Source organism: Gekko japonicus, unplaced genomic scaffold (assembly GCF_001447785.1).
Source record: "Gekko japonicus isolate JY-2015 unplaced genomic scaffold, Gekko_japonicus_V1.1 scaffold8236, whole genome shotgun sequence".
NCBI lineage: Eukaryota > Metazoa > Chordata > Lepidosauria > Squamata > Gekkonidae > Gekko > Gekko japonicus.
In genome coordinates, this window is record NW_015164878.1 from 1 (window position 1) to 11,294 (window position 11,294).

Consider the following 11,294-nt stretch of genomic DNA (forward strand, 5'->3'; position numbering starts at 1 on the left):
TTGTTACATGGAAGTAGACAATGGCAAACCAGCTCTGTTTGTCTTTTGCCTTGAAAACCCTAGGGGGATGCCACTAGTTTGCTACAATGTATGTCACTTTCCACCACCAGCAGCACTTGTAGATTTCTTATTCCTTAATTTTTATTCATTGATATGTATAACTTGATTTGTGATAGACTTAATTAGTCAGTTGTTTGTCTTTATCTTAAATCTGGAAAAAAATACTTCCATAAAAAAGAGGAAAATATGGGATTGAAACAACTACACTAGTTCAAGAGATTCAAGGGCTTAAGTTTTAGTTCTCAGAAAATGTTATTTCTTGTCTCGTGAAAGGTAACAAGGTGTTTTGAACAGAACAGTATTTCCAGGTATCTGTATGATATATGCCCACTTTTCAGAGAGGCACAAATTCAAGTGGACTGGATCAAACCACTGGGTCTCATCTAAGACTGTTCCTAGACATTCATTGCTGGAGAAGTGAGACCATAGTGTGTTTGGGCCAGGCAAAAAAACTACTGAGAATTATGCTAACTGGATACACATTCTTCTGGTTTCCTACAGAAACCAGTTGCGCAGAGTAAAATTATGATTTTGAGAACGTTTTTAATATGTGTGTAATTGTTTCTAGGAGCTGCGGTGGCTCAAGTGGTTAAGATGCTGAACTGCAGGCTGTGGAAGGTCAGTAGTTCAGCAGTTCAAGACCCGGGTGCCGCATGACGGAGTGAGCTCCCGTCTCTAGTTCCAGCTCCTGCCAACCTAGCAGTTCGAAAGCAAGAAATTGCAAGTAGATAAATAGGTACCACTTCGGTGGGAAGGTAACAGTGTTCCATGCACCTTGGTGTTTAGTCATGCCGGCCACATGATCACGGAAATGTCTTTGGACAGTGCTGGCTCTTCAGCTTTGAAACGGAGATGAGCACCGCAACCCTAGAGTCGGATTCGACTGGCTTTCGAGCAAGGGAACCTTTACCTTTACTTTAATTGTTCCTAGACTTCCAAATTTTTGTTGTACAGATTACCTTTATATAAGTACATGAAGAGATCTGAAAATTTAAAGGATTATTTACGTGCTACCTGGGTTCAATCAAGCAACCAATTCACAGCTTGAGTAGCAAGGGGCTTTCCAGGCAAGTGAGAAGCAGAAGTTTTTGTTAGTGCTTTCCTCTGTAGAGGTTTCCTTGGTGACCTTCCGTCCAAATATTGACCATACTAAGCTTCTCATATCTGAGAATATTGAGCTATACCATGCCGCCTTTCCTTCTTATTTACATACTCAGGATTATTGATAAATACTAAACTGTGCTGGTAGCAATCCAGCATGTATATCATTTGTTTCTGGCAAAATCATCAACCAAAGGGATAATTTTATTTTGAAATAGCTCTCTGCTGTCCCCTTTATTTCCTTTAGCTCCTCTATGGCTCTGCTCCAATGATGACCAACAAAAATGAAGCAGCTTTCCTCTACAAGCTTTTCCCCAGTTGGGCCAATCAGTACATGGGGCTTATGAAATTACTGCTTTATTTCAGATGGATTTGGGTGGGGGTGATCTATGTGGATGATGAACACGGGCGACGATTTTTACAGGAGGTGCTTCCTGTCTTTCCCAAGCATGGTATCTGCTTTGACTTCATAGCAAATTTCCCAACAATGACTTCCTCTAGTTCTTTGTCTGAAATGATGGTAGTAAATGAAGACACAGCAACACTTGTCATGGGAAGTACAGCCAAAGCAGTGGTGGTACATGGCGAAATTCAAACCATAATGACTTTGCGACTATTGGTGAGGGCTGCAGAATTTAATGAAACACCAGTGAAGACAAAAGCCAAAATCTGGATTATGACAGCCCAGATGGATTTTACATCAATTAAAATTCAAAGAAGTTGGGACTTAGACTTCATCCACGGTGCTTTATCCTTTGCAGTTCACTCAAGGGAGATATTAGGATTTTATGAGTTTCTTCAGGCAAGAGACCCTGCCTCTGACAAAGAAGATGGCTTTATTGGGGACTTTTGGAAATATGCTTTTGACTGCTCACCCCTCAGTACCACAGAAACCACGAATGATGAAGAAATCTGCACTGGGGCGGAGAAGCTGGAGAGTCTTCCTGGGTCTGTCTTTGAAATGACCATGACCGGCCACAGCTACAGCATCTACACAGCTGTCTATGTGGTGGCACATGCATTACATGCCATGTGTTCATCCATGCTCAAACACAAAGCACTGGCAGATGGAGGGAGAAAAAAGCTGCTGAGAAAACAGCCATGGCAGGTAATGCCTAGAAGACACTTCATTACAGGAGAGCTCACCAGATCTGGTGATCAGATAGACAGAATTAGTGAATAAGAGACTCTGAGAATTGGTGAACAAGAGACTTCAAAATGCATCCTTGGCTCAAAAGCAGACATTTTTAGCAATTAAACATCTGTTTCACAACCATTCAGTGCTGACATTCAAGGGATGGGACTGTGGCTCAATGGCATAGCATCTGCTTGACATTCAGAAGGCCTCGGGTTCAATCCCTGGCATGTCCAGTTAAAGAGTCTCACAGTAGGTGAAGAGAAAGACCTCTGCCTAAGATCCTAGAGAACCACTGAGTAGATAGCACTGACTTTTGATTGGACCAAGGGTCTGATTCAGTATAACACAGCTTTATGTGGGTTCAAACATGTACATTAAGGGGATAGCAGATTTGTTTATTTTGAATTTACTTAATGGCCATAGCCATGTACTAACAGTCTCCAATATATATCTAGTTCCATGAATTTTTGACAAGGGTGTCATTCAACAACAGTGCTGGGGACCTGGTTTCCTTTGATCAAAATATGGAGATAGCAGCTGGACTTGAGATCATCAACTGGGTCACGTTTCCCAACCAGTCTTTTCTCAGAGCCAAAGTTGGAAGGATTGACCCCAAAGCTCCCGAAGACAAAGTGTTCACCATTGATGAAGATGCAATCATTTGGCCCCACATGTTTAACCAGGTGGGGCTTTATATGCTTTTCAGAGCATATCATTCTAGTTTCCTGGAATTCCATTCTGTGTCTGTCTGTCTGTCTGTCTGTCTGTCTGTCTCTCTCTCTCTCTCTCTCTCTCTCTCTCTGTGTCTCATTTGATTTTATAAACCACAGTCCCCTGAGTATGCAGGGCTCAGAGAGGTGGACAACAAAGAGTAAAATCATTCATAAGTAATTACAATTTAAATAATACATAATAAATAGATAAAACAGTCTCAGATGGCACAACATTTTAATTGAAGGAAATGGAAGGAAAGAGGGAAAGCCAGTGAGATGGTACTTTTCGCTGTCCTCAACCAAAAGACTGGCAGAACATCTCTGTCTTGCAAGCCCCGTGGAACTACATTAAGTCCTATAGGATGCAGATGTTAATCAACAGAGTTCCACCAGGTGGGAGCCAGGGCAGAAAAGTCCTCTGGTTGAAGACAGCTGGACATCTTTTGTGCTAGGGATCACCAATAGATTGTTCTCTGAAGAGCGTAACACTCTTTGGGGGACATACCAGAGGAGATGGTCCTGACTGTGCATGTGTCTCTGGTCACTCAAAGCCTTAGAGGTCAATACCAAAACCTTGAACCTGACTCAGTTAGAGGATCATAGTTAAAATTCTGGAATAGTTCTGCTCTGTGGTCTGCCAATCAGATACGTGACCCATTCAGGTCACATTTTTCAAATTGAAGTCATCATTGCAAAATTTTGAACATTTTGCTGTTATGCCATTCCAGATACATAGTAGATTACATAGTAGATTGACTAGTGAAACACAGACTCCTGAATCATATTTCCAGAATGTTAAAACAAACTATTCCCTTCTTTCATTTATGACAGGTGCAGCCCCTTTCTCTGTGCGGTGACAGATGCCATTCAGGCCACAGTAAGAGAAAGAAGGAAGGGAAGCCATTTTGCTGCTATGATTGCATTACATGTCCAGAAGGGAAGATTTCAAACCTGGAGGGTAAGGATTGCATACACCAAGCTTATCAAATATTCCTTATTCTTATCCTAATGGCACATATGAAGTTGATGAATCTAATGCTAGATTTTGTGAGTTTTGTGATTGTTAAAGCTTTGAATATTTATTGCTTTTTTAATTTTTGGGTCTGGGTTAAAAAAAGTATCACTAGATGTCATGCCTTAGAAGAGTGCAGCTGCAGGATACATTAGATTTGCATTAAAGAATTAAACTATTAGCTTTGAAACCTGATTTCAATTTTGCTTCCAGTGCTGGGGGTTGCAGATGTGATATAACAGGATGTTACAGCCTCTGGTGTATGTGTGATTTTGTGTGCTGTAGGTGTTATTGAACAGATGGCCAATTTTAGCCAGAGCAAGAACTACAATATAAAACAAATATGGAATTGGTGAAAAAAGTAAAATATCTTGGGATAACCCTGACAAATAAAAGTAGTTCGTTAGAAGAGGACAACTACATGACATTACTAAAAGAAATCACTAAAGATTTGTTAAAATGGAAGGAAATACCTTTGTCTTTTTTTTTTTTTGTATAAAGATTTTATTGACTCCCCTAAAAAGGGGAGGAGTTTCGCTTAAAAAGAAAGATAAGGAGGGTATATAGTGGGAGGAAGAGAAAGCTGAGTGATGTATTAACTGTTAGATTAAACTGTTAGTAATGTCCAATCATCAAAGGCTTCTTCTGCGTGTTGTCAAACATCTTTTTTCCATTCCAGTTACTTTCTATGTTAATTTGTTAGTAATGTTCCTTTGAATTTCTGTTAAAAAGTCTCTTCAGGGCACATTCAAAACCGCTTCTTTAACGCGCTGGTTACTTTTCCCCTCTCAGTGACGGGAGGGGCTTCCTCTGTTTTTCTCTTGCCTCCGGCTTCTTCCCCTCCTCCTTCGGGTCGCTGTTAACTCTTTCAGTTCCTGTGCTGTAAGCCGTCTTCCTTTCATGCCATGCCCGGAGATCTCCAGCTTTGAGAATGGTATTAATTTCAATTTCGCTTTTATCCGCTCCCAATCCCCTTCGCTGGATTCTCCTCTTCAATTGTTGACTTTTATAAGCGCTCATGAGGCACTTTTCGCTGTCACAATTCAAGCTTTTCTTTTCCTTCACAATCCCCGTTGGATTCATAGCCATACACAGTCCAAATATTAAACAGCCGGCACTCACGTTGACACAAACGCCCAGACGGAAGTCCCTCCCTTCTCCCCCGCTTGTCTTTACCCAGCTCCGACATCTTGTTTTTTTATTTTTAGTAAAGTTTTTAAAATGCGCTCCAGGGAAACAAAACCTCTTGCTTATTTTCAAGTACATCAAAGGAAAACATCACTATTCGCTCAGTCCATTCCCCCCCCTTTTCTTTTTTTTTTCTTTCTCGCTTATAGAGGATTAATCTCCTCATTTTCCGCTGAAGGGGGGGGGGAAAACGTTCTTAGTTCATTTTCTCTGTATTTTGACAACTCACAGTTACGCCAGTCTTTTCTTTTCCATTTTTTTTTCCGCTTCATCACTCGGTGACGCCCGGTGGTTCCGCTAAACCCCGTAGAACGGGGTCGCTCACGCAGCAAGGTCCAAAGGGGCAGGGCATGGCGAGAGTCTCAATCTCCGATCTCTCGACCGAAAGAGAGACTCCCCCCTGGAACGCCCTAAAGCGCCCCGGATCCGAGCTCCTCTCATCTGAGGGGCTCGTTCGGGTCTCCGCTTGCGCGGATTCCCTCCTCCACCGCGGGCGGGCAAGGCGCCCTCGGGAGCGACCCGAGGATGCGTCTGCCTTTCGCGGGAGCCAGATCGGAAGCCCCGGAAATACCTTTGTCTTTGATGGGGAGAATAGCTTTGGTAAAGATGAATATATTGTCAAGGGTAATATTCTTAGCACAAAGTATCCCAATATTGAAAAAGATGAATTTTTTCGATAAACTAAATAAAGTCACGAGACAATTTATTTGACAACATAAAAAAGCTAGGATTAAATGGAAAACAATGCAAGATAGAAAAGAGAGAGGAGGGTTTAATGTTCCCAACTGGTACCTGTATTACCAAGCCGCTGCTTTAGTCTGGATTAAAGACTGGGTTACTTTGGAGAATAGGAGGCTTCTGCTACTGGAGGGTCATGATTTGAGCATGGGATGGCATGCCTATGCTTGGTATAATAAAGATAAAATTCATACTAACTTTAGGAGACATTGGCTAAGAGACTCATTAAACAAAGTATGGATTAAAATTAAAGAAAAATTCTTTAAGAAAATACCAAAGTGGGTTTCTCCCCTAGAAGCATATATTAAACCAGAGTTATTCACAAATAACAAGAGATTAACATATCAGACGCTACCTAATAAAGAAAATAAATTAATAATAGAAGAGAAACTGTTAAGAAACAACATACTTTCATGGTGGGAAAAAATAATGGTACAAGATAGATACAATAAGGATAAAGTTAGAGGCTTTGCTGATAAAACGAATGAACTAGATAGGGTCTGGTTGTCATCAAGTGACAAATTAATACAAAAACTATATAATTTTCTACTGGATGACTTTGTAAAAGATGAAGAAGTTAAAAAAGCAATGGGAAAATGGGAGAAAGATATAGGGAAAAAATAGAACTAGACATGTGGGCAAGGATGTGGGATACCGTTAAATGCATGAAAGCCACAGCCTATAAAGAAAATTTGTATAAATTGTTCCATCGTTGGCACTGGACACCAGAAAAGATTGCTAAATGTTGCACTGGTTACTCCCCACAATGCTGGAAATGTAAGGCTAACATAGGGATGTTTTACCACATGTGGTGGACCTGTAATAAAGTTCAGGGTTATTGGAAAATGGTAAGGACATTAATTCAAGAAATACTGGAAAGGAATCTAGCACTAAAACCAGAAATATATCTATTAAATACGATGCCCAAGGAGTATAGTCAGAAGGAGAGATATTTAATGGTATATATAATAACTGCAGCACGTATGCTATTGGCCCAAAAGTGGAAATTAGATATGATACCGTCAAGGGAAGAGTTAGTGGTGAAAGTGCTAGATCTATCACAAATGGACAACCTGAGCTTAAGGTTGCAAAATAAATTTGATAAAGTATTCAACAATAGATGGGCTAAGGTTTATGAATGGATGAAAAGGATAAATAAGACTCCTTAATATGTGTTAATAATGGCTTGATAAGCAAACAAGGAAAAAGTAGATGCAATGTTCGTGGGAAAGGTTTATGGAATGTAAATTATGGAAAAAGCAATAAAATTTATTTAAAGAAAGAAAGAAAGAAAAAAGAAACCTGATTTCCATTTTGCTTCCAGTGGTTGGGGTTGCAGATGTGATATAACAGGATGTTACAGCCTCTGGTGTATGTGTGATTTTGTGTGCTGTAGGTGTTATTGAACAGATGACTGGATGGATATGAATACATTCTGAGACACTTAGATAAGAAGGAATTGTTATTAAAATCTAGGGTTTTTTTAAAAAAATTGAAAGACATGTTCAGTAATGAAGTTTAGTTTACCAATGATAGGTTATATGAACTGTGTTCTGGTATCATTCATTAGCACGTCTTTTTTTTTTAAAAAAACAAACACATTATTCCATTATATTCATGCAATGTTGAGATTTCCACACAGCACCACTGTGTACCTCATAGTAAAAATGCACACATTATACAAAGGACTTCCTAATCTATATTCTTTTTCAGATACCAATGATTGTTTTCAGTGCCCAGAAGACAAGTATCCAAATATTGATAAGGACTTATGCCTGCAAAAACGTATAAGCTTCTTATCTTATGAAGAACCTTTGGGGGTGACTTTGGCCAGTTTTGCTCTTTCCTTCTCTTTCATGGCAGCTTTTGTACTTGGCATCTTCATTAAGAACCAGGACACTCCAATTGTCAAAGCCAACAACCGGAATCTCTCCTACATTCTCCTCATCTCTCTCCTGCTCTCCTTCCTTTGCTCTTTGGTATTAATTGGCCGACCTGAGAAGTTGTCGTGTCTCCTTAGACAAACTACTTTTGGCATCATCTTCTCAGTGGCCATTTCTTGCATTTTGGCCAAGACCATCATTGTGGTTCTAGCCTTCATAGCCACCAAACCAGGCTCCAGGATGAGAAACTGGGTGGGAAAACAATTAGCCAACTCCATAGTTGTTTGTTGCTCTTTCATTCAAGCCATTATTTGTACAGTTTGGTTAATAACTTCTCCTCCATTCCCAGATTTTGACATGCACTCAATGACTGAAGAAATGATTCTGAAGTGCAACGAAGGGTCGGTCGCCATGTTTTACTGTGTCCTGGGCTACCTGGGCTTCCTGGCCACTGTGAGCTTCGCCGTAGCTTTATTAGGCAGGAAGTTACCTGATGGTTTTAACGAAGCCACCTTCAGCATGTTGGTCTTTTGCAGTGTTTGGCTGACCTTTATTCCAACCTATTTGAGCACAAAAGGAAAATACACGGTGGCTGTGGAGGTCTTCTCTATCTTAGCGTCCAGTGCTGGGTTGTTGGCTTGTATTTTTTGCCCTAAATGCTATATTATTGTTTTGAGGCCAGAACTGAACAAAAAGGTTCAAATTACAAGAAGATGAAATAAAACTATTAAAGTCCCCAACATCACTGCAGTTGGCAAATTCTCTGTCTCACAGAAAGAAAATTGTTCCTCCACCCTGGAATTCCATTCTACCTGAAACCCCATTCTTCTCAGCTATTGCTAGCCACCACTAAGCCCACAGAGATTACAGCTAGGCTGTTTTTCATTTAGTTTAAAGGACAGATTGTTGGATTTTTTGTTTCACACACATTTCCACTGCTTATGTTCCCAGCTTCTTTCTTTCTTTTGTGACATCTATACATTATATTCCTTTTATGTGCCATCGGTGAAAAGATAATATTAACAATGAATAAATGTAAAGGGTTAGAATTAGTTGTAGGTTTACAGAGATAAAGTCTTACAGGTTTGAGTCACACAAGTGTGTCACACAAGTGTGCCCTGGGAAGGAAGTGTTTCATAGATAGATATAAGGATTATTGTGTTGAATTGATGGTGTTGTAACATTTGGCAGCATCTCAGGTTTGGATCTAATGCCTGCGTTATGTGTGCCCTTCTCTTTACTACAGTGGGCACAGTCTCCATTATGGAGTGTGCTTCCCTTGTAGTTACCAAATTTCACTTGCACAGAAGGGCTCATTGAAAAACATTGATCTTGTGTAAGCAGTGTTAACAGTGCAAAGTCCATAGCAGAAGTTGTCCTCCACTTGCAGCCACAGAAAAGCATGTGTGAAATGTGGCCATAGCCTTCAGGCTTTAGAATTTTTAAAACAAGTTCCCTACTAGAGGCTTTTAGCCTTTTGATACTGTCCATGTGGTTTTCTTGGCAAAAACACTGGAGTGGGTTGCCATTTCCTTCTCCAGGGGATCATGCTTGGTCTGAGTTCTCTGCCGTGGCCTGTCTTTCTTGGGTGGCCCTTTTCATTGATCATGCTGCATGGGGGCCATTTGTCTTGAACACTGGCTAGGCAGGATTTCCCATCTTTGCAATACAGAACTCCCCATGCCCAATTCAATACATCCATCCTCCTTTGTTGCAAGCAATCCCCATGCAGGAACCGCTGTAGTTGCGCACTGTGAAAAGATCCTCTGATTAACCTGCTAGAGGCCTGGATAAGATGATCCTCCCGGTATCAAAGCTTTTGTTTAAAGTTTCTAGCTTTCCTCACACCATGGCTATGAAGACTTTACTCAAGCTTGCTGGACAAAGAGCTAATAGCCCTCTTAACAATACTGCCTTTTCCCAGTAATTCAGTCAGTAGCCCAGGGAAGGCCATAAATCCGCTGGTCAGCCTCCTCTTATTTCTTCCCCAAATTTAGTGCCCAAAATTTAAATACACCAATGAGAAGCCAGACCCTGCACACTCAGGCCACTCCCACAGTGGATCCTAACCTCTGCACAGAATTGGACCAATGACGGGATCCCCTCTTGAAATCTAGCCACTTCAGATTCTACGAAATGGCATCTCAGGCTCCTCCAGCTTTGTAGCTGGCTCAACACCAAAGCCTCCTTTCCCAGCCTTGAAGTTGGCCTTCTCTATGTGTTGAAACTCTTACCGCACCCGCAGCCGCTGGATCTTCATTATGTATACCATGATGTATACCAAGGGTTCATCGCATCTTTGCAGCCTCGAATCCACATGACTGATACACATATTTACCAAAAGTTTCTTTTGTCACTAGAACAAGCATGTGGTTTTAATTCTAGCAAAATTAATTGATCTGTTACTTCCACCATGTTGCCAGTATAGTTCTCCCAGTTCTTGGATTGTTCATGAATGTTCCATGTCATCCCATCTGCTCATCAGATAAGAGACATAATGGGAAGAGGAAGGGGGGGGATTTGGGCCCCACAGTGCCTTTTTGTGGTTAATGGGGTCTCATGTGCACTACTCAGCAAGCTTGGATCCAACCACCATTTAGTAGTCGCTGTATCCCCCTGGAGGGTTTTTTGTAATGTGACACAATTGGGCTGCTTCAGGTGTGTCAGATAATTTCTGCTTGTAAGTGTACACGTGTGCATAACAAGGAGAAGAAGAAGAAGAAGAAGAAGAAGAAGAAGAAGAAGAAGAAGAAGAAGAAGAAGAAGAGATTGGATTTATACCCCGCCCTTCACTTGGAGTCTCAGAGCGGCTTACAAACTCCTTTCCCTTCCCCTCCCCACAACAGACACCCTGTGAGGTGGGTGCGGCTGAGAGAGCTCTGACACAAACTGCTCTCTTTCAAGGACAGCTGTGCCAGAGCTTGTGACTGACCCAAGGTCACATCAGCAGGTGCGAGTGGAGGAGTGGGGAAGCAAACCCGGTTCTCCCAGATTAGAGTCCGCGTACTTAACCACTACACCAAACTGATCCCTTCCCCCAGGGTTGCCAGGGTAGGGACATACCTGCAAATTCTGGGAGTGGAGCCTGGAGAGGGTGTGGTTTGGGGAGGGGAGGAACCTCAGCATGGTACAATACCATAGCACCTAGCCTCCAAAGCGGCCATTTTCTCCAGGGGAACTGATCTCTATAGTCTGAAGATCAGGCCTAAAAGCAGGAAATCTCCAGGACTCACCTGGAGGCTGGGAATCCTACCATTCCCACTGGAGAGGAGAACTGGCCAACTTACCCTTCCCTTGTCTCAGAGACTTTGATAGGTGAAGAGAACAGAGAGCACATGGTGGGAGGAGCACATTTCTCTCTGGATAGGATTAAAGGTCCCGTTTAAAAGGTTTATTGCTATGCAGACGCCAAAGGTAAAATGGGAGGAACTAGTGTGGGGGAAATACAGAACATAGGAAAT

The 11,294-nt window shown here is 41.6% G+C and overlaps 1 protein-coding gene across 1 annotated transcript; it reads left to right on the top strand.

Moving 5' to 3' along the window:
- Positions 1 to 7,617: 7,617 nt before the first annotated feature.
- LOC107109194 (vomeronasal type-2 receptor 26-like) lies at positions 7,618 to 8,550 on the top strand. Its single transcript, XM_015409760.1, has one exon. It carries the CDS (start codon positions 7,618 to 7,620, stop codon positions 8,548 to 8,550), a length of 933 nt encoding a protein of 310 aa, XP_015265246.1.
- The last annotated feature ends 2,744 nt before the right edge of the window (positions 8,551 to 11,294 follow it).